Consider the following 24,021-nt stretch of genomic DNA (forward strand, 5'->3'; position numbering starts at 1 on the left):
CAGCCTCTTAACACAGGTTTTCAGCAGACACACCTCAAATGTGTTCCCAGATTTGCTTTCTAGTATTTCCCCAGGACAGTCTCCCTCTGTGCCTCAACTTTATTGGTACCACTGTTGCAAATCCATTAGCTATTCCCTTGGGTGGGTTAGGTATAGCTGATACCTTGAATTTTCAGCTGGCTATGGCTGAGAAAGAGGAGAAGGCCAGAGAGTTTGAGAAGAAAACTTTGAAATTAGCTCACTAGGAGCAAGAGGAAAAGAGGAGGAGAGACAAAAGGAATTGTTGCAGGAATAAAGACAAATGATCAAGAGGAACAGGTATGAGAGGCAAATGAGAAAGACACAATTTGATAGATCATAGCTTTAGAGAAAGGGAACCTTAGAATGGCTGCAGAGATGACTACATCTGGGAAAAGCAGTTCCACCTCCAACAGTATAGGATTACTTACCACAGTTCCAAAAGAGCTTGTACATGTATTTGGAAGAGTAAGATACTTTGGAATGGTTTGTGAGTTTTGAGACTGCTTGTAGAACACAGGTATTCAGTAATGTGCCTAAGGCATTTCAATGATGTGCTTGCATATGGAGATTTCAAGAATGCTTGTAGCTTATCAACTGAACTATGAGCGAATGAGCATAGTTCTAAATAGACAGTTTGATTTGAAGCCAGCTCAATACCTTCAGTGATTCAAGGAAAGCAAGAGAGTGGATGGTGTTCAGTTTGAGGCATGGTTTCCAGATTTGGCCTATCCCGAGCAAGGTAGTAAGAAGTTCAGGGCAGACTCTGAGAAGTAATAGGCCATGGCCTCAGTTGCCCCTTGTCTAGAGCAAGAGGAGTACGAGATACAGAAAGCAGACCAGGTGTTACAGTCTGGGTCTCTGCCAGAGTTGAGGGCATTATCAGTTTCTAGAAGACCAGCCCAGGATTAATGCTGCCAGGCACAATTAGAGCGCCCTACACTTATCAGACTTAAGAAGGAAGCCCAGCAACTGGTCAGTAAGAGAATGGTAGGAATACACTAAATTGGTTGGGAGAATGGGATATTTATCGGTGAGCCCGGAAATATGTATCCAGGAGCTAGCAAGTACTCAATGGTTCCCTTAGTGCATAGGAATCTCCTGTTGCTTCTGGCCTATGGAATGCACTGAGTTGGATACTTGGGCATTAGAAAGGCCAAGGATGGTTAGACTGTCTGTTATACTGTTCTGGAATGCGCAGAGACAGAGAGAGCATCTGCGGAACCTTACCTACCTACTGAGTGGTAAGTCAGGGGGTAAGAACAAGGTACCATTGATACCGCTCTAGTTATTAGTGTTTCATTTAAGCTGGTGAAAATTGACATTAACCGTTTCAGCTCCAGCCCCCTAAGCTTCAGGCAATCAGTACATCTTGGTTGTGGCAGATGATGGCAGATATTCAGAGGTGGTCCCTCTGAGGAGACAAGTGCAAAGGTGAGAATTAGGGCATTCCTCTGTATCTTTTTGGGTACTGGATTTTTAAAACAGTGATTTTTTTGACCAGTGGACCAACTTTATTGCATCATATATTTGAGAAATGTGAGAGCAAGTTGGTATGACTTACTGCCTCTCCACAGCATACCACCCTCACACCAAAAAGTTGGTGGAAAGTGTTAGCAAGACCTTTACAAGCATGACAGGGATTTAGCCAGAGAACCTCAGAAGAAAGGAGGGTTTCCTTATGTCATATCTCTTTGGCTGTGAGGAAATTCCACAGAAGGGGGTAGGTTTATCCCATTTGAACTTCTTTTTGAGCACCCCGTGACAGACCAACTCACCTTAATCAGAGAAGAGTGGGAAGGAACTTCGAAATCATCTTACTGTGATGTGGTAGACTTATGTGACTGGCCACAAAGGTTGATGGCACAATACAGGAGTCAAGCGAAGAAAAACCTTTAGGAGGCAATGAAGAAAGTAATGCTGACCAGAGGGTCAGAATGTGTTGGTGCTGAAGCCTATTTGCCCACAGCTATGGAAGATAAGTAGTGTGGCCATATAAGGTAGTGCAGAAGATTTGAATTTTTTAATTTTTTTGCAATATTTCTAAATTGAAAATTTAGTAATTGCAGAGTTACCTTGAGAAAGTACAACATTGATATAATACTGGAATAGAATACATAGGTACCAAAATAGATCAGGGACAACCCAGCCATACATTGCTTAATATTCCAAGCTAGGTGCCCATGCCCTTAGTACTACTGTATGAGATGCAGCATAGCCGATCAGGAATTCTTGATCAGTGATGCTGATTTCACATTAAAATAAAAGCATGAAGGGAGAGTGATGGAAAGAGAGAGAGTTGAAATGGAGCGGTAGAGAGTAGGGAGTGGCAGTTATATTGGTGCTATCAGTTTTAGAATCATTGATCGTAACCACAGTAAAATCGTGAGACAGTAGCCTTTGCCAAATAGTACTTATAGAGAAGCTACAATAAGAAGGATGAGTACACCCTAAGAAGTATACCCAAGAATGTAGCTACAATGTAAACCAAACGCAACCAATGTCTTCAAAAAAACAAATGTGCAAACCCATAAAACAGAACATGGGAGCTCTAGCGGGATTGATCAAAAACTTTCATCAAACGTGACTAATAGTAATTTTTTTATTTACGATAAACGTTACATTTTGTACTAATAAGTACTGTGTTACAAATGTTAATGGGTGCATATAGATAGCCACTTTATCAGAAACTTTTGAAATAAGATATGCTGCAAGTTAACAATATAGATAATAATAATAACAATTAAAGTGTTATTGTTGATAATTAAAGTTTTAGATTGACCAAGCAGAGCTCCCACATTCTGTTTTATGCTTTATGGCAGCCTAGGCTTCAGAGAGATATACATGCCCCCAAACCCCAATTTGTTTTTGTACACTATGTGTGAACCTAGTCCTAGTCAGTGATACCAGTAGGAACAAATGGATCTCTGATCCTTGGAATTTGCTATTTAATCAGTTAATTAAAGAAAAATGTAAATGATTGGAAGATCCGATCGCTTAGCAACCATTGTTAAAAGTTTACTATTGTGAGCCACAAATGTAAGAACCCAACTTGTGACCCTCCCCCTCCTCCACTTTTTTTTCTTTTAATTGTTATATAAGGGCAGATCAAAGGGGTCATACTGACGAACCTGGAAAGTGTAGCTCTTTGTGTTAACGCAACAGAGATAGCAGCAGTTCCCTTCTTCCCACTGCATCACCAGGATGTTATTTTCCTAGTCTTAGAAGGACTTTGTAGAGATATCTTAGCTTATCCTGTTTCTTCGCATTATCAGTTGTGTGTCTTTCTCCTTTAAATTGTCTGTGCAGCACTGTAATACCTTCATGTAATGGACAGGCTTTAGGCTTTTCAACCTTCACCTCATTGTGCCTGATGACTGTGTCTCAAGGGCCAACCACATGACAGAAAAGTTTCTGTTTTCTCAATTTACTGTCTGATATCACAGCTAAGGATGCCATCTCCTGTAATTTGTTTCTTAATTATTTGATCATTTTCCCCTTTATGAACGGATTAAAGTTTATAATTTTTAATACATTACTTTAAGCAATGGCCACTCCCATCCTGTGGCACATTGATCTCTGCATCTAAGGAGACCAGAAGGCTTGGAGATCTTGTGCCGAAACCATGAGCTTCCAGGCTCTCAGCGAGCCATTAGTTTGTCATGCCTTTAATCATGCTTGGTGTCAGAGTTGGTCACAAAGTGAGCTTCTTTTCTTTCAGATACTTCAGACGTTTGCAGATGTAGCAGTTTTCTTCTCGAAGGAAGAGTGGAAGGAGTTGGATGTGCACCAGAAGGAACTTTACAAGACAGTGATGAAGGACAATTATGACACAATGACATCACTTGGTGAGTGCGTTCACCTCTCTGACAAGGACTGGTGCATGCAGCAGTGGTCCACCAGTTATGATGTAATCCTTTGTCCTCGTCTTTTCCTCTATACAGGATACCACATTCCCAAATCAGAAGTTTTAGAGATGCTTGATGACGGGGTGGAAATGTGTATCCGCTCTGACTGCGCCGCATCTGGGAACAAGGGACCTGGTATGTTCACCTGCACAGCACGTGTTTTCCATTTATTGTATCAGCGTTGCTTAATAAGTAATAGTTCGTAGTATTGATTTTTTTCCCACTCTATTGTTTTTCACACTTGTTAAATAGATGGTGATGTTCAAATCAAGTAGGACCAAAATTAGTGTATTTGAATACCAATTAGACTGAAAGTTAGAAATACATCATGGACAAGATGGTGGAATGCACACGTTTAGATAGTAGTAAAACCTGTTAAAGTAAAACAAATGAGGCCTGTAGTAGTTAGTTCAGCATCTCACAGTCGAAGGGGAGGGATATTTTAGGATAAATTACTTGGTAGTGAATCTGTGAATACACAAGTTTCTTGGTAAAGATATGTGTGACCTAATTAAAGTAATTATGCTATCTTGATACAATTTCAAATATATGCTGTCAATTTGACTCAAATGTTAAGGCACACAAAATTGATTCAATATATTCTTGTAGACCCACCTGTGCCAATATACAGCTTTTTATCTGACAGCTAAAACAACTCCTTTCCAGGCTAAACTCAGTGGTCTGCCAGTTTCCTTCTCCATCAAAGGCCTGTTTGAAGACTCATTCCTACTCAAACTTGATCTTGAACATGTTCGAGTAAGAAAGCTATTTTATCTTCTCTTCACAGCACCAGTGGTCAGCTCATGAAGCTGGTTCTCTTTTATACAGCTACAGAATGACACAGTTGGAACAGCACTTGTATGGTGATCTAGAGTGGCTGCAGAACTATTTTTCAAAAACTTCAAATTGGAATTCTACTTTCATTTTTTGGTTTGCTTCTACCTTTGTGCTATGCATACCTAGTGACAGCATGGTGCACCAGAATGGAAACACCTATAGTTGGCTTGTGATGTACGCCTCAGTCTAAGCACACAACCTGTACACCAGTTTCATATCTCAGACACATGACACATTTGCTCCCACACATGCATTGCGTTCAGTCAAATATAGAATTCTGTTCACTATTTAAACTGTACATCAAATTACCAAAACTGTAGCCAGACTTTCTGAAGTCACTACTAAGAGCAGCACCATGCAAGTGACCTGACTCACAGAGTTCCTAAGTTCCAGTCCTGTTCACAGCCATTAGTCATAATTCTCACTAAATTAGGACTGTCGAGAAGGGCTGCAGTGAAGCCAAAGTTTCAGGATACCTACTGACTATAAATTCTTTTAATTTACATGTCTTGTTTGTCCACCTTTAAAAAAAAAAAAAATTGTATTCATTTTATTGAGTTATCATTTGTTCAATTCACAATAACATACTCCCGGAAGTCGGGAGGAACATGAGTCTGGACTAAAGCATGTATGCAGTGGAATATTGTTAAAAACACAAGTAGCAGACAGTATTGATGACTAATTATGTGTGTGGAGGCTGGTGTTCTAGAGATTTGCAAGGAAACAATCAGATAGTAATTACGAGAGACAGCAGCATATGGATCACACCTGTGAGTAGGACAGTAAAACCTATTTCAGTGAGATGTGTTGAGTTCCAGGTCATCCAGAGTCAGAACGAAGTCTCTCAGCGACTGCCATATGTCCTTCGGTCGGGTCGTGGGTGGTTGTATGGAGGCATACAGCTCACTAGTATTATCAAAATATATGAGGCTTTTCAGCCAGGCTTTTGTTGCGTGTAGTATCTTGGAGCCCCAGTGTAAAACTGTCTCCCACTTGGCCAACAGTAAATCAGTAGCTACAAGTCGCCTGGTGGGTTTAGGGATGCCTTCGACATGACCTAGCAATGCTGTCAAGGGGTCAGGAGAGCTGGAGAGGGTGTACAATTAAGGTAAGTTGGCGAAAAACATCTCCTAAGAATGCCGCTACAAAAGGTTTAGGTCATATATGCAAAATCTGTAATGGGTATTTTACATATGAGGCAGGCACCAGAGCGGGTAAGGTCTAGTTTGACAAGGGCGGCAGGTGTCATAAAGGCTCTGCGAAGAAATTTATAGTGTATTAATTTATGTCGATAATTGAGGGAGACCGAGTGTGCTTGAGCACAGCAAGCATACCACACCCTATCTGATAGTGGGTATCCAAAATCTGTCTCCCTGTGCCACCCATAGCCTCTGATCGTGAATCGGGAGAAGGCCAAGACATGTGCGATACAGTTTGGATATCAGCCCAACTCCCATATTCTCTGTAATGGTCAATGTGAGGAGCGGGAATTCCTCCGGTGCCGATGGATAGAAGGGTAGTGGGGTACTCAGCGCATTCTAGAGGCGGCGTACTATAAAGTGGTCCATGTAAGTAGCGGAAACAAATCGCCCATCCGCAGTCCATGAGAACACACGGCCATCAGGAAAAAAGGTCACCTAAAATGTGAAGATCCAAAAAGAAAGTATGTTTTTAACCAGCTTCGACCAAATAAGCAGAAGCCAGGGGTTATGTGCCAATGGGATCGCAGGAGAGACCAGCATGCCGTACTCCTAGAGAGGAGCCAATTTATGCAAGGCCCAGCTGGTTGTAAAGAGTGTTTGTATGTCAGTTGGATCCAGAGGCTGTCCAGACGGGAGCTGCGCATGCCAAGGGGCAGGGGCAGCCAAGTCTTTCTCAGGCATGGTGTACGTGGTGTATGGTAAGCGAGCGTTTGCATGATACCAGTGATACACGTAGTGGCACCTAGCTGCCAAATAGTAGAGCTGAAAATAGGGAACCCCGAACCCACCGTGCTCGTATGGCTCTAGCAAAATCTCCCAGCGGATGAGGGGGGGTCCACCCTGGAGGGTCACTTCCAGGAAAGGTCAATCCAGAGGTTCAAAGGCCTTCTCAGCACCTAGGAAGGCAGGTGCAGCAGGGACAGTGGGAGACACCCAATGCAGGACTGCGAAGACCGTGCGTACGTTTAGAGATGCAGATCATGGGAGACAAAGCAGGGTTGTGCAGTATAAATAATTTGATCAATTAAAAGGGACAGTCAGTTGGCCAGGAGTTTAGCTAGGATTTTATTATCAAATTTCAATAATGTTAGAGGGTGGTGTGATCCACACCCGTTTGGAGGTCTTTACCTAGCTTTGGTAGAAAAGGAATCACCACTTTTTGCAGCGTATGGGGGAGCACTCCATAATCGAGAGCCTCCTTGTACATGTCAAGAGGCGGGGAACTAGACTATGCTTGTACATTTTGTAAAATGTCCCGTTAAAGCCGTCCGATTCGGGTGCTTTGGAGCCATCTAGGAAATCGATAGCCAATATGATCTCTTCGATCACTAAGAAACTGATGCTGTGCAGCACTAAGCCAAACCATGTTGACCTCATTGAGGTACTGTGCCAGTTCTGTGGAACAGCCATTCACTTGGGTGGAATCAAGCTGTGTGTAGTATTGAAGGAGTTCTGTTTGTACCTCCTCAGTAGTGGAGGCAGTGGACCCATCAGAACTTTGTAATTCAGGTATGTCTGAGGCTGATCGAGATGGTCAGACCAGGCGAGCTAAAGTTAGGCCCGGTCTCTTACCCTCTCCATATCGGCGCACCTGGCATACTTGCTGAGAAGATGCACCATTGCCCTCCTCCAGGTCCCAAAATTCCTCCAGAAGCGAGGCACCCTCATGGAGACGTGGCTCGGTAGGATGTGACATGTCCCCTGATCTGGGTCAGTCAAGGAGGCCTCGACCCGAGCGGTGCTTCAACAAATATCTTTAAGGACCCCAGAGTGTTTGGCAGTGGAAATTCCTCTGATATATGCCTTGAAGGCCTCCCATAATGTAGCCTTGAGGTAACCAAATCCTTGTTAAGATCAAAATATTCTATGATCATAGCTTGGACTGAAACACCTTTTCATAGAGCACCCTTGCGGTAAAGCACCAAGGGCGCTCCAGGAACCCTAAACATGGAATGTGTAATGTAAATTTAACCGGGGTGGTGGTCTGATAGAGTACGTACGTGGGAGGTGTGAAATTAAATCCAGCCAGGGCAGCATGGATGTCGACACAAGGCAAAAATCTGTGCGCGGCCATGTATTGTGGGGAACAGAATAGAATGTACATGCTGGCGTGATGGACTGGCAAATGCACCAAGGATCATGCAATGAGTAGGTATAGCAAAGGTCTCTCAGCACGTGTAAGAAATGGGTTTTACTTGTGGGGTGGAGGGCTGCGGTGTGTAAACAAAGGTCTTGAAGCATATTGAAATCCTCGCCAAGCATAATATGGTCCGCATCCTTCCTGTTGATGTGTGTCTAAAGTGACCAAAAAAGTCTGGGTCGTCCACATTTGGGCCATATAGATTGAGCAATAATAGCTTGTGACCCAGTAGTGTGCCGGCAACTAGTATGTACCTACACTGATCATCAGTGAGGGTGTGATGAAAATGGAATGGTAGATTTTTATGTATAACTTGCAGACTCAGCACAAGTAGGAGCTATAGCATGAGAAATATCGATGCAGGCCCCAGTGTTTGGCAAAGGCATATTGGGGTGCGTATGATAGGTGGGTCTCCTGGAGAAACACTGTTTAAGCGCCATGCCTGTTTAGGAATTGCCGGAACTGTTTCCCTTTTCGGGGATTGTTAAGTCCCCTAATATTCCAGGACATGAATGCAATGTCTAGTGTCGACCTCTTAGTAGAAGCATAAATAGTTATCTGCACGTGTAATGTTCTGCCATGGTTGTTTTTTATGGTTTATCTTGAGCATAAACACTGAGGTGATTTTAGCAGTACTAAATCTGTACTCGTGCTCTTATACCCTCCCTCCCCCCACACCTGACGAAAACGTGCCCAGTGAACCCCAAGAATTGCAACAAAAACATACCAAAACCCCAAAAGTGTGAAGAGTGATGTCAACCATGGAGGGGTGGCAACATAGCAGCGGGCAGTTCCCGTTTGTGATGTGTATATCAAAGCAAGTGTTACTTATGTGAGATGTATATGTTAGTCATCGCTTACTTGAACGTTTCTAATTTGTCTGAGGACCGATCAGTGATCCAAGTTCCAAGGCTTAGTCTGTTATAGCGAATAGCAGACCTATGGCGTTCTGATCATGTGCTTTTTGTCTCAGTCTGGAGGGAATAGGGCCATTCTGGAGGCCACTGGGGTGGGCTGTGGTGAATGGCCTGGAGAGGAGCGAACCATCGATGAAGTGTCTTTGGAGTACTTCTTGCAGAATTCCTCTGCTGGCTTATCAGATATTCACGGTTTGCGTTGACGTCTATTCAAAGCCTAGCAGGATACAGCATGCCATATCTTAGGCCCAATTTGCGGAGAGCGTTCTTTGCATCAAGGAATTTTCTCCCGGCCTCTTGGAATACCATTGTGAAGTACGGGTATATGGAGATCATTATGTCCTGGTATTGAAGTGGGCCCTTCTCCCCGGCCAGCCGGAGCGCTGTGTCACAGTTCCAATAGTTTATGAGGCAGGAAACATTGGGGGGGCGGGCACTGGGCAGCAGATGGGGGCCAAGGGATCTATGAGCTAGTTCCACCACAAATGAGGGGGGTAAAGTTACTCCGGTGAAGCAACACTGATAGTAGGTGCTCCATGAATAGGTCTATACGGTCTGTGGCTGTAGTCTCAGCAATGCCCATTTTTGCATATATTATTGCGCTGTCCTCTTGCTTCAAGGTCCTCATTCTTACTTGCAATAGATTGTATTCTGGACTCCAGCTTCTCAAGCCTCCTGTCCAGTTTAGCAGTGTGGTCTTTGAGTGTTGCATTTTCTAGCCTAATATCCTGTCTGTTCAGAAGCTCTTGGATGCAGTCGAGGCGACTAGTAATGGTGTTGAAGTGGGCATCTCTGGCTCTGCTCTAAAGCACGGACATAGTTCAGACACAAATGGTGGTAGCATTCACCGCCTGGTCTGTCTCATCACCAACGGTGGTCTCCATTTCGATTGTCGAGGGTGGCTTCTGTACAGACGTCTGCTTGTTTTTCTCGAATGGACATATCCTGTGCTTGGGGTCACAGTGTACAATTGTCACGGGGATGGGGCTTCTGATAGACCATAGGCTAGCGTATTGGCACTGGTGTGGTGAGGGGCAGTTATTGCAACATAAGGCCACTTGGGCGTGGTGGTGGAGTGGGAGGGGAATGTGATGGGGTGTCATCCGCTGTACATCTTCACCAGTGATCAGAAATTCAAGAGTCCACAGTGTGCAGTGGTACAAACTACAGGGAATGTACCCAGGCAGCGCATTATGTAGGGCTCATGTGGGCCTTTATGGTCTAGACACTGAAGGATGAGTCTCCATTCACTGAGATGTGAGATGGGTAGTCACGCTGCTAAGGGGGGGCATCAGTGCAGTACCCACAAGCTGACCTGGCATCAGCCGACTGGGTGCCTGCGTGGGCCTAAGCCTTCAATAGCCCACGTTGTAATGTGCTATAGGCGATCTGTTGAGGTAATCAGGCCGTTTTTAGAGGTACCGCTTTACCCCTGTTCCATGCGTTCCCTGTTATTGTAGGTTGGGCCAACAATCTGCATCATTTTCAGTGGGCCCCAAAAGGCCCCATGGTGTTGCACTGCAGGAGTGTGCTGCCCGCACTCTAGAAAGCTGCCGTAGTTTCTTCCTGCGTCACCATCGCAGCACGGTGAGTGCAGTCTTGTACCAGACAGAGAGGGCGCAGAACTTTGTCCAGGTTGGGCTGCACCGTGCGGCCTGCCCGCCCCCCATCTCAGACTCACCAATGGCCCCTGTCACCGACTGGCCTCTGAGACACGAAGACAGTGGGAGTAGGGCTGAACACAGCCGCTGCCACTCCCCAACCCCCATGGGTGTTTTCAGCTTGCGCTGCAAAACCGCTCCAACCTCAGGTGGACCAGGAATACCTCATGCAGCAATGTCTGGGGCTGATCCGATGGAGCTCTAACGCTGTGTGCCCATTTTGGTCACCGACATAGCCACACCCTCTCTTTTCCACATTTCTAATGCTGATACCCTTACGCTCTGGCACAATCCAGGTCTGCACTTAGATAAGACTCGAGTGGATCACTTTTAAAAAAAAAAATTTACTACACTGAAAGTACTCCAAAGATAGTTGGAACATGGTTTATTAGTAACCACTGATGAGTAGTCAAAATAAGGAATTCAGCAGTTCTTTGGCCCTTTGTGTGATTGGAACATTGCACATTTCCCAATCCCACTGAATCATTTAAATATTTAACTGTGGCCCAGAGAGTATTGTATTTAATTTACAAATACCAAAATGCTTTTGGGCAAATGTGCAGTCTATGGTGCACTGTCAAGTCTGTGGTGGCCAATGTGACTGTCTGCTGCTTGGTATGTGATAGAACCCCTCTGCCTATCACAGCTATGCCATTAGCAGTGCTTGCAAGTCGTTTATGCATATGGGGGCAAAAGCATACACAGTAAGGAGTATGAGGAAATTTAACATGAGTTCAAGAAGGGAAAGTTATTTTTGGAGTTTATCCTGCAGGGTTTATCTGGTGCCAGGCAGGTTGGTCAAGTATTAATGCACTGATTTTACAGTTAGACAGTCACCATGTTTTTGTGACTGTTGAGGGCCTCATTTGTAATTTTACCTTCTAAGTGTAGCAAGGCATTTCAAAATAACAAAAAAACAAAATATCGACCTTGAGCCAGGATGCACCGACTGAAGTACACCTTGAACTACATAAAGGGGCTAATGAGTTATCGAGCAGCCAGTCACTTGAAGCGGTCACACTGCAGCAAGGAAACCGTGGTTCTGTTGAACACTTCTTCCCACAGGTTCCTTCCTATTGTGAGCCACTTCCCGGTCATCGGACGGCAGGCATGGAGCAGCTGTACATGCACATGCTAAGTGTAAGTGGGCCTTAAAACTGTCCTAGGAGTGGTTCACTAAACATAACTCAGTTTTTCAAACTGGCACTAAAGAAAACTTTGTAATGTAAATCAAGGGCATCCCCAGCCAGCACATGACGACAGAACAAGCCAGTGATTCCAGTTGGCACAAAACAGGGGGATTGCTTGAAGTGCAGTTGCAGAGCTCACACCTGCTTGGGTTCATACATTACCTTGCTTTTATCAGTGAGGGAAGAACAGCATGATAATCATAAGACCCAGCAGAACGTCCCTGGCGTAAACCATGATAAGAGACCCCCTAGGATTCATGCTTGGTATTCAGACTGATTAGACAAGAGTGCCCTTTCAAATCTAATGTGGAAAGGAGCATTGGCAAAGCTACTAGGTCTCGCCTCTGAGACCTATTGGCTACGGCAATGGGTTTTAGCCATGCTGCACAAGTTCCTTGATTTTGTGGAGCATGGCTGAAGTTTAAAATATTTTTTTTTAAAGCCTTTGTCGCAGCTGCTCTATCATTTTGTATGTGCATGCCCCATGCATGCACGCGCCTACAAAATGATATCAGTGCTTTTTTTCTTTTTAGTTATGATCTGAGTTGGATTGGTAATTAAAAAGAAAATACGCAAAACTTTTTTTCCGTTAAAGCGAATGGGCAGAATGGAAGTAACAGGAACATTGAGGTAAAAAGGGAGGTGGAATGGGAAGCTGAAGCAGCACAGCAGAGGGAGGAATGCTGAAGCAACACAGAGAGGGCGAGCGGGATGGGGAAGCAGCATGAGGTGTGTTGGAAAGGAACATGGAGGACACAGTGAGGAGAAGCAACATGGAGGGCCCAGGGAGACAATTGGGAGATGCACATGGGCCAGGGTAACGGGGAGTGAGGAGAAGCACTTGGGTGACAGAGAGCAATATGGACTGCCGGGAGGGAGAAGTATATGAGGGAGACAGTAAAAACGCATGCATTTTCATGTAGTGCTGAACATGAAAAAAAAACTAGTGATTGAAAAGTAAGCAGTGGAAGTAGAGATGCGAGCCAATCAAAGCAAGGGTAAACAGGCAATTATCCACTGGAGATGCAGATACAAGATTGACAAGCTGGAGCATGAATGAGAAGCAAGCAAATAAGGGAGAGGGACAGCCAACCTATGGCATGCCAGGGGCAGTCTCAAAGTTCCTCTGTGTTTTCGGTAAGCCGCAGTATGCCTTGCAACAGACAGCACATGCACTGTCTGGTAGTCTGTACCTAAAAATACAAATTGGCTAAAAGCAAAAACGTTTTTGGGCCTCACAAAGCGCACTTTGCCATAGTAGTCATTAGTACTGAAGGATACTACTCTGTGTAGATATGCTCCTTGTGAAAGAGCAGAATGCTGTCACTCACAGTGAAGTTAACCAGTGGCTGAAATGAGTTTACCTGTTGCTCAGGCTGTATCCTGTAGGGGGTGAAAGACAAATGTGAATGTTGCAACAAGACTCCATTGGATGAAGACAGCTGCCTAAAAGCCAGAAGATCAGAAGGTCTTGGCTAACAACAGACCTAAAACTTTAAAAGAAAAACCCTTCCTTTTCAGTGGGATGCTAGCAGACCAGTGACAGGACTCCTCTGTGATCTTTCTAAGAAACATTACCCTTTTATTAGCTTTTTTATTTGGAATACAAAATAATTATCAGTTTTGCAATTCGGTACTCGGCAGCACAAGCTCGATAAAGAGCCCAGAAACATCATGTTTCATAATTCGTTATGGCCGTGCACCACAGATGAACATTTCATTGCGTGAGCAGCTAATCCAGTCTAGTTTTCTGTTGCATGCTAAGAGTTGTTGGGCTGTTTTATCCAGGAATAGAAGACCCAGAATTCAAAGTAAATTCCTAGAGAAAGCCCAGGCCTGGAAACCATGTCCATGATAATAAAAAAAGAGACTGGATCTTTTGCTGCCAAATTTATAAGGTTACTCGATGACTTCATGTAATTAGGGACACGCGCTCCAGCCCTGGCTTTACTTTTATAAATTATTGTTTTCAAACATATAAATCAATTTGGTTCAGTCGAAGTGAACCAAGTCTACAACCTCAAGATTGCAGTATGTCATTACTGGTAACTTTAGTTCTAGGCCTAGTATTAAAATACTTGTGCTTTTTTCAGATTTCTCTTCCAGACAGGAGAATGGGAGTTGCATTTCTGGTACTTCGTGGAGAGATGCCCTGCTGTGTGACCACTAGCACTTCAGTTGCACAGGAGCACGTGCTTCTGTTTTAAGTCAAACACACACAGCTGTTCCAAAAGAGGCTTGTGGCAGCCCCACATGCTCCGAGCAGGGTCTGGTTACCGCAAGGGCTTGCTCAGAGCGATGCCAGTCATTTGGAGGGTGAGGTAGGGTGAGGTAGGCTGGAGGAGAGAGTGCATAAATTCTGTCTCTTTGACTGCATGAGAACTCTGACGCTCAACACATTGGTTTCTTCCCCTGCCTATTCAAAATCTCTTTCTGCAGAGGGTCTAGGGCCAGGTTTGTTCTCAGACAAGCATTGGCAAAGACAGTGGATCTCAGCTGATGGACCTATTGACTTTGCTTATGCTAACAAGGCATGCCCACCTTTAAAATGACGCTTCTTTGTCAGCATGCCTATTTCTTTTTTAGTATACTCCTCTACCTAACATAAAAAATAATGTGAAAAGCGCTTTTAAGAAAATGGGAAGTGGAAAGTGGGTCGGGCATAGGGCTGAGGCAACAGGAGGAAGGGAGAAGCACCCAAGGGGTTTGAGGTGTGCAGAAAACCACATGTACAAGGGAGAGCAATGGGTGATAGAAGCACACAGGCAAGACAGCAACGTGGAGTGTAGGAAGAGGGCCAGAGTGCACATAAGAGCAAGATTGAGCAAGGTGATGGGAGAGCACATTCAGGCGAAACAAATGGAAAACCTATGCACTCTCGTAGATTGCTTCGTGAAGAAGAAGAAATGAGTTCCTGAAAGCTGAGCACTGGTATGAGATTAGCAGAAGCCAATCCGAGAGGCTATGCTGGACGGGCTAAAATAAATACAGCCCCTGAATAGAACGCAAGCAAAATGTGAGCGACAAAAGACAAAGCCAATAGGTGGAATGCATTCCTAGGTCAGCTTTCAGCATGCCCCCAAGACACCTGTGTTTTCTGGCACGTTTGAACAAATGAAACATCAATTCAAGAAGGAAAACCCTTATTCGTTGGGGTTTTCCTGCAGGGATAAACTGCCACCAGGTAGGCTGTCAAGCATTACTGCACTGATTTTACAGTTAGACAGTCACCATGTTTTGGGCCTTCTTCACCCATTAACATTTACAATCGACATAGTCTCTCCAAGCCCACCCTTTTTGATGGAATTATTTCACACTAGAATCGATGTAAAAACTGTGACTTTGCAAATATTCACTATGGACATTCATGGCTTAGCTTCTGAAGCACTGAATAAAAGCCCAGGGGGGTGGGGCTGGCTGCAGCTCAAGATGATTGCAGGCGCATAGGCCTGCTGAGTTGACCCTTGTTTTTCCATCCATACCGGAATCCTGGCAGTACTAAACAGCTGATAACGCAGTGCAGAGATTATCTTGATGCAGTGCTTGGAGTGGCAATGACTGTAGAGCAGTGGTGGTTCCTTGTAATGGGCCCCAGGGCCCAGCCCCTGTTTCCAGTGAGCCCCCACAGTACTCACTTCGCATAAATAAATGTAGCACTGTTCATGAAAACACGACTTTCCTGGTTTCATGAACACTGCCAGTGTGCATGTCAGCCCTCTCAGCCTCATCTCCATGTTCCTGATAGCAGAGCTGGAATGGAGGGGGGTTTGGTGCTGAGATGGCAGAGGCATGATCCAGCTGCAGAGTGTTGTTTCAAAATGCATCACCCTTTACCTGTTTGTCTGGATTGAGGCATGTCTGAGGGGCGTTGTTCTACTACGGACCCCTCACACAGACACAATCCATTTTATGTAGCAGACATACTGCGCATGCCCCAGACAGCACAGTGTATCCGATGGACTGCGGCTGTCAGGGGGCATGTCAGCACATCCCCGAGGCCAGTGAGAAGCTACACACAGCAGCAGGGGCCGGATCCCCAGGTCCGTCCAAGCTTCTTGTAGCGCTGCCTTTCCAGTCCTGTGAAGAAGCTGGGAGAGGGATTGAGGGGGGTCTTTTCCTTTTCAAACCTACCCTTGCTGTTCTGTCTTCCTTCTCGTTGGGAATCATGGCTTGCGGGTTCCAATGTTCAGCAGCAGATTCCTCCTGTGCTGCTGCCTTCAAGCCTCCGAGTTGCCAGCAAAGGAAGCAAGGTAGTTAAAGCGTTTCTCTGTTTGTGTAAGTGTCCGTGAGAGTGAAAGTGAATGAGAATTTGAGTTTGAAAGGGTGTGTGAATAAGTGAAAGTGAGTACGAGGGAGTGAGTGAAGAAGTGTGAGTGCATTAGGGCGAGTGATTGGAGATTGTTAGCGACGTTGAAGTGGGTCAGGTGTGTAGCTATCAATAGTGTAGCAGGTGCACCAGGGTGCTGTGTCAGTAAGTGAGAAACACTGAGTGTGTGTTTGTAATTGAGGATGAGACCCAGTGAGTACGAGTACATTTGTGTGTGAGTAACAGTGAGTGTGAGTGATTATGAGTGAGAATGAGTAAATGAGAGACATGAGTTAGAGCTAGCGAGTGGGAATAGAGTAAATGTGCATGTGAGTAAGTAAGTATGATTGAGACATATTTTGAAAAAAATGTTGGTTGGGATTTTCTGGCAGGTATTAAACACCACCACCTTGAAACATCACCAGCCACTCCTGCTGTAGATGTCTCCGTAGTAGGAGTTTTGGTGACCATCCTGGTCTCTTGGCCTTTTAGTACTGGGGTACACATACACTGATCACAACTGTGAAGTGGTCTGGGGAACATCTAAGGTTGTGGAGGCTGGGCGACAAAGAGAGGCGAGTGTGTTGCTGTTCCAGCTGCGTTGATCTTGTGCAGGTCTTATGAGTGCTGGTAGGGTGGGGAAATGAGCTGGAGAAGGGAGTGGATCCTCTCCCTTTGGTGAGTAGTGTCCACAGACCTCAGGGCACCTGAGAGTCGCTGCTGACTTGCCCCCGATATATTTCTACCCTCATTGGCAGCCTCCTGGGTGTTGTGGCCCTGGTTCCTTGAATGGAGCGCCAGTGCCCAGCCATCCCAGAACATCATTTGCCCACTAATTATTACACCTTGAAATGGCAAAAAATAAAGAAGTCACTTCTTCATGTGCTGTTAAACATCCCCCAAAGGAGAACGGACTGGTTTGAAGTACACTGTATCAGAGGAGAAGGTCCTGACTAGAGGAGAGAACACCCATTGTTAGTTCCATTTCAGCATTGCTCTCCACTTTAAGAGAATATAAACTCTATAGGGGCTGTAGCTAAACAAACGTTAGAGAACTCCTTGGAGGGCCTTAGTGGTCATGTCGTGGGAGTGGAACAAGAGGTGAATGCCACTGTGAATCGAGTGAAGTCTTTTGCATCAGAGATTACCAGGAAGATGACGGGAAGAGCCGCATTTGAAGACTGTTCCAGACAGGCTCTAATTAAGCTTATTATGGTATAGACTTGTTAGAAGACAGGAGATGAGGTGCCATCATCACTGTGCTAGGTGTCCCTATTGAGACTACGCCTGACATACTCCTGACTTGGATGTGCAGATCCCGCTTGCACTGTTGGAGTGGGCCAGCAACAGAATAATAATGAAAATCTACAGACTACGGACTAGAAGGAGAGGAGGGACAAATACAGCTGCAATCATGATACTGACTGGTACGGTTTACTGACTGGAGAGACTGCATCTTGAAGGCCGCTGTCCAGAGGAAGGTGGTCATGGCTAGAGAGGAAAGAGTGCTGTTCTTCCTAGCTGGCACACTGGTGAGAAAGAATGAGTTGATGGCCGGAGATGATAGCTAGTGGTATCAGATTCTATGGGATTTCCTGTAAAGCTTAAAGTGGAGTATCAGAAAAAGAAGTACTTTTTGGGGTGGGCCAACCCTGTAAGAGATTTCCTGAGTGGGCTGCAACGGACATTGGCTGACTTTCTGAAACTGAAGGATGACACGTGGTTCTAGTGGCATGCTGAGGAAAGAGGGAGTGCTGGGCAAAGTGAGGTTGGGAGACCTCCTCCTCAGGGGAGGGGGGATAAAATGAGATGTCTCTCAAATGGGGCTGGCCTTTTGGTGAGTTGAGGTTGTCTCTCTGCTTTCCTTTCTCACTTCGATAGCCAGTTGAGACTCACACTTTTGAGTCTAATGTTGATTTCTCTAAGTAGTGACTAGATGACTTAAGAAACAAAAAAGGCTTAGTTATATATTTTTTCAGTGTAATGCTATTATGACCTTATATTGATCTCTGTTAATGTTGGATCAAGCCAATAAAAAGATTGAGATTTTAAAACTCAAAATAATGCTAAATTGCTGTTGCCACAAACACAAAAACTAGAAGGCATAATAGTATAAACTAACAAATGGAACAACCTAAATTGGCCCACAGCATAACCTTGCTAATCCTATTTTAGAATTTGTATGCAGTCTAGCAGTGCTACTCCAAAAAGCCAGGAAGTGGTTAACAGCACTGAAAGAAAAAGGATTGTTAAACTGCGAGGGATAGAGACCATCTATTGGATGTGTCCTGTGCTTCAAGGCAAAGAGTGGCTTCTGTTAGTGAAGCTGAATTCTGTGAGACTGGTCCTTAATAGCTAGGGACAGTCGGCAAAACTTTCCTAGCCGAAAATACACGTAAGACGTAATTAAAACAGTAATACGTTTAAGAAATATCTTAATAATCAGAAAACAAGTTAGTTAAAAAAAATAGTAATTAAAATTGAAGAAATCTGATATAGGAATTAAGACTTACTAAAAAAACTAAACCAGCTCAAATGGAAACCATTTGGATGCCAAAAAATAATGTTAGTTTGTTGGGTGCAGTAGACCACTACTTTTGCATCCTTTGTGGCTGGGCTGAAATAGTTTATAGTCCAATAAAAACTGTTTGTTTGTCTTGGTCATAACATTTACTTTCACACTTGAAACATTTTGGAAGCTGAGATCTTCAGCAGGGGAAGGTTGCACATTGTAGCTGAACTGGCAAGTAATATTCAACAGTTTAAAATTGGATCGACTGAATAGCAAATAAAAATGTATTGGTTCCATTGGTGTCCTGCATTACCTTTAGGTGGCAAATTTGAAATGTATAGGTTTTTCATAACAGAAGTGAGCAATTTATTATTTAGGCAAAAATGAATGAGGTGCAACACAGCAACAATTAAGCTGGCATAAACCTGGACAGGAAGTCACCGCAAACAGTCACATCACAAGAGTTCACTGATTAATCACAGTATGGGTTCACCTCCCTATAGAGCTCATGTGTAGATGCCTATTACCATGTTTCTGGGTAGATGGGACACCCAATACGTTGGGTGCAAGAGCTGTATATCAACTGCACGCCCCATCTTGTCCCTATTTAAAATTAGTGCACGACCCCTTATATATGTGAATGCTCACTTCATCATACATGTTCCGCTGAATGAATGTGTATCTCTGCTGTATTTGGCAACAATAAATATGTGGTTCATGCCTATGTGCAGATTGGGATCTTTTGTAGGTTTAACAACTAGCAATGCCAGTTTAAATCCATAAGTGGATTTCCTTTATAAAACCACCTCAGATTTTATAAGTAGGGTAAATCCATATTTTTAGTAACTAATGCCGATATTACAGAATCCGGAAAGTTGTTTAGGCTGTTTTTGGGACCAGAGCACTAAGAAGCCATTGAGAGTAAACTTGCACTCTATAAGACTTTCATATGGCATAACATTTACAACCTTGCTTCCATCAGCACATGGAAACTCACACCATCAGGAAATTCATTTCATTTTAACTAGAACTTAATTCATAGACTGCTAGGCACTACCACAATTGGCTGAAGCATTCCCATTGCCAGTGACTGTGATTACAGCTCTGGGCCAACTCTCTGCTTGAGTGTTTTATTGAGCTATAGGATTCCAGGGTATTTCATACTCTTAACACCTTGTCTATTAAGGTATCTGATTACCACAATGACCTACTGTCTCTAGTGCGATGTGTGATTCCTCCAAGAAAAGAAAATGTATTTACTGTTCTGACAAATTCTGGGTATATAATTATCCCATAGCTTCAAAAATTAACAGGTCGAGTACCTTAAAAAAGTGTCTTAAAAAGGTAATATAGCATGTACATTCATATTACTGGAGTTTAATCTTTTAATAAAGTAGTGCAGCCAAATGTACACCTCAATGATTGCCTCTCTCTCTCTCGTTACCTTGACCCCCAATGTGTTAGAAATGGGGTCTCGGGTTGGCAGAGGTATACACCCTTGTCCAAGTAGAGCCCACAATCCTAGTCAGGGTAAGTCACACACAATCCGAATTATCCTGTGCTCACCCTCTGGTAGCTTGGCACTGAGCAGTCAGGCTTAATTTAGAAGGCAATGTGTAAAGTATTTGTGCAATAAACCGTACAGTAACACAGTGAAAACACCACAAAAATACACCACACAGGTTTAGAAAAATATGATATTTATCTGGTTAAAATAAGCTCAGAATGATTAAAGGTTTTATAAGCACAAGTTGAGATATCACTTTTGCAAGATTAAAGAGTCTTAAATCTTTGAAATCAACAGTTGTCTCTTGATTACACAAAGTACCTGGTTTGCGTCAAAAATAACGCGCACGGAGGCTGCAGAGGAGGAGATGTGTGGAAAACAAGGGTGTGCGTCGGATTTTCCGATGCAGCACTGACAATGCGTCATTTCTTTCCACGCTACAAGGGGGTTCCATTGTTTTTCGGCGCACAGTCCTGATTCCTCGCTGTGATGCAGGGATCTTTTTGATGCCCAGGGACGATGCGGGGAAAACGTGGGCGTGCTGGAAGAAGTCACAGGCGTTGCGTCAATTTTCCACTCAGTGAATTGGCTGCGTTGTTCCGGTTCAGCTGTGTGTCGATCCAGTAGGGCTGTGTGTCGAATTTTCTGTTGCAAGGCAGGTGCTGTATCAATTTTCCACTTGAGAAGTCGGGTTGCGTCGTTCTGGTTCGGCTGTGCTGCGATTTTTCGGTCGCAAGACGGCTGTGCATCGTTTCCAGCAGGCCGTGCGTCCACTTTTGGCGCACAAGGAGTTTCCTGAAGAGATTAAGGGGGTCATTCCGACCCTGGCGGCCGGCGGTATGTTGGCGGTAACCCCTCTGACCGTGGCAGAAAAGCCACGGTCATACCGCCGGCCCCTCCACTTTCCCGCCAGGCTTCCGCCTGGCGAGCATAATCCCCAGGGCAGCGGTGCAAGCACCGCTGCCCTGGGGATTATGAGTCCCCGACCGCCAGCCTGTCCGTGGTGGTAAACACCGCCATTGAAAGGCTGGTGGTAAGGGGACTGGGGGTGCCCCTGGAGGCCCCTGCACTGCCCATCCCCTTGGCATGGGCAGTGCAGGGGCCCCCAGACATAGCCCCATCGCGCATTTCACTGCCCGAATTTCGGGCAGTGAAATGCGCGACGGGTGCTACTGCACCCGCTGCACATCAACATTGCCGCCGGCTCTATTACGAGCCGGCGGCAATGTTGATGTGCCATTTCCGCTCGGCCAGCGGACGGTAACGCTGTTACCATCCGCTGGCCCAGCGGAAATGTCGGAATAGGGAGGCATGAATACCGCTGGCAATGGCAGTATTCTGTCTCCCCCGGCCTCGGCTGTCCGGAGAAAAGACCACCGAGGTCGGAATGACCACCTAAGTCTTTTTGGCCCTAAAACTTCAGAAAACAGTATATGAGGGTAGTCCTAACGCTATCCTATGAAAGGAGCAGGCTTCACAGTAGTGGGAAACAAATTTAGGAGTTTTCTACTACCAGGACATATAATACTTACATGTACATGTCCTGCCTTTTACCTACATAGCACCCTGCCCTATGAGTTACCTAGGCCTACCTTAGGTGTGACTTATATGTAGAAAAAGGGAAGTTTAAGGCTTGGCAAGTTCTTTTAAATGCCAAGTTGAAGTGGCAGTGAAACTGTGAGAAGATAGCCTCTTTCTAGCATTGTTACTCCCACTTTTGGCCTGTTTGTGAGTATATGTCAGTGTGTTTTTACTGTCTCACTGGGATCCTGCTAGCCAGGGCCCCAGTGCTCATAGTGAAAACCCTATTTCTCAGTTTGTTTTGCCCGTCTCACTGGGACCCTGCTAGCCAGGACCCCAGTGCTCATAGTTTGTGGCCTGAATGTGTATGCCTATGTAGTGCCTAACTGTGTCACTGAGGCTCTGCTAATCAGAACCTCAGTGCTTATGCTCTCTCTGCCTTTACATTTGTCACTATAGGCTAGTGACCACTTTTACCAATTTCAGTTGGCACACTGGAACACCCTTATAATTCTCTAGCATATGGTACCTAGGTACCCAGGGTTTTGGGGTTCCAGGAGATCCCTATGGGCTGCAGCATTTCTTTTCCACCCATAGGGAGCTCAGACAAACCTTTACACAGGACTGCCCCTTCAGCCTGAGTGAAATAATGCACACGTTATTTCACAGCCATTTTCACTGCACCTAAGTAACTTATAAGTCACCTATATGTCTAACCTTAACTTGCTGAAGGTTAGGTGCGAAGTTTCTAAGTGTGAGGGCACCCTTGCACTAGCAAAGGTACCCCCACATAGTTCAGGGCCATTTCCCCAGACTTTGTGAGTGCGGGGACACCATTATACGCATGCACTACATATAGGTCAATACCTATATGTAGCTTCACAATGGTAACTCCACACATGGCCATGTAACATGTCTAAGATCATGGAATTGTCCCACCATGCCAAATCTGGTATTGGGGTGCCAATTCCATGCATCCCGGGGCTCCACTATGGACCCGGGGTACTGCCAAACCAGCTCTCTGGGGTTTTCTCTGCAGCTACCACTGCTGCCACCCCACAGACAGGGTTCTGCCCTCCTGGGGTCTGGGCAGCCCAGTCCCAGGAAGGCAGAACAAAGAATTTCCTCTGAGAGAGGGTGTTACACCCTCTCCCTTTGGAAATAGGTGTTAAAGGCTGGGGAGGTGTAGCCTCTCCCAGCCTCTGGAAGTGCTTTGAAGGGCACAGATGGTGCCCTGCTTGCATAAGCCAGTCTACACCGTTTAAGGAACCCCCAGTCCCTGCTCTGGCGTGAAACTGGACAAAGGAAAGGGGAGTGATCACTCCCCTGTCCATCACCACCCCAGGGGTGGTGCCCAGAGCTCCTCCAGTGTGTCCCAGACCTCTGCCATCTTGGATCCAGAGGTGTGAGGGCACTCTGGAGGCCTCTGAGTGGCCAGTGCCAGCAGGTGACGTCAGAGACCCCTCCTGATAGGGGCTTACCTGACTAGGTGGCCAATCCTCCTCAGAGGGCTATTTAGGGTCTCTTCTGTGGGCTTTTTACTCAGATAACAACTTGCAAGAATTCACCTGAGTTCCTCTGCACCTCTCTCTTCGACTTCTGCCAAGGAACGACTGCTGATTGCTCCAGGACACCTGCAAAACTGCAACAAAGTAGTAAGAAGACTACCAGCGACATTGTAGCGCCTAATCCTGCCGGCTTCCTCTACGGTTTACAGGTGATGCATGTTTTGGGGGCTGCCTGCCTTCACCCTGCACTGGAAGCCACGCAGAAATCTCCAGTGGGTTGACGGACTCTTCCCTCTGCTTCAGCAGGCACCAAACTTCAGCGTCACCGGTCCTCTGAGACCCCTCTCATCCTGACGAGTGTGGCCCCTGGAACACAGGTGGTGGACCCAAGTGACCCAGACTGTCCAGTGGTTCAACTGTCCAAATTTGGCAGAGGTAAGTCCTTGCCTCCCCTCTCCAGACAGTAATCCTGTGCACCGCGTGAACTGCAGCTGCTAGGGCTTCTGTGCACCTTTCCAAGGAATCCTTCGTGCACAGCCAAGCCCAGGTCACCAGCACTCGTCCTGCATTGCTCAACTCCCTGAGTTGACCTCCAGCTTCGTGGGACCCTCTTTTGTAGTGTTGAGACGACCGCCATGTTCAGTCTTCTTGAACCCGTGTTCAAGGACTTCTGCGAGTGCTAACTTCTTGTGCGTGGGCTCTCTGCATTGTTGAGGGCCCCCTCTGTCTCCTCTCCCAAGTGGCGACATCCTGGTCCTTCCTGGGCTGCACACATTTTCTTCAACCGCAACTCT

General features: G+C 45.4%; 1 protein-coding gene across 1 annotated transcript in view; it reads left to right on the plus strand.

Moving 5' to 3' along the window:
- LOC138246617 (zinc finger protein 850-like) overlaps positions 1 to 24,021 on the plus strand; it is a 43,792-nt gene that overhangs the window by 8,047 nt on the left and 11,724 nt on the right. The window contains exons 2-3 of the mRNA XM_069201323.1: positions 3,740 to 3,866; positions 3,963 to 4,061. Coding sequence (XP_069057424.1) covers positions 3,740 to 3,866; positions 3,963 to 4,061 — 226 coding nt within the window. The remainder of the gene's footprint in view (positions 1 to 3,739; positions 3,867 to 3,962; positions 4,062 to 24,021) is intronic.

This window comes from Pleurodeles waltl, chromosome 7 (assembly GCF_031143425.1).
Source record: "Pleurodeles waltl isolate 20211129_DDA chromosome 7, aPleWal1.hap1.20221129, whole genome shotgun sequence".
Lineage (NCBI taxonomy): Eukaryota > Metazoa > Chordata > Amphibia > Caudata > Salamandridae > Pleurodeles > Pleurodeles waltl.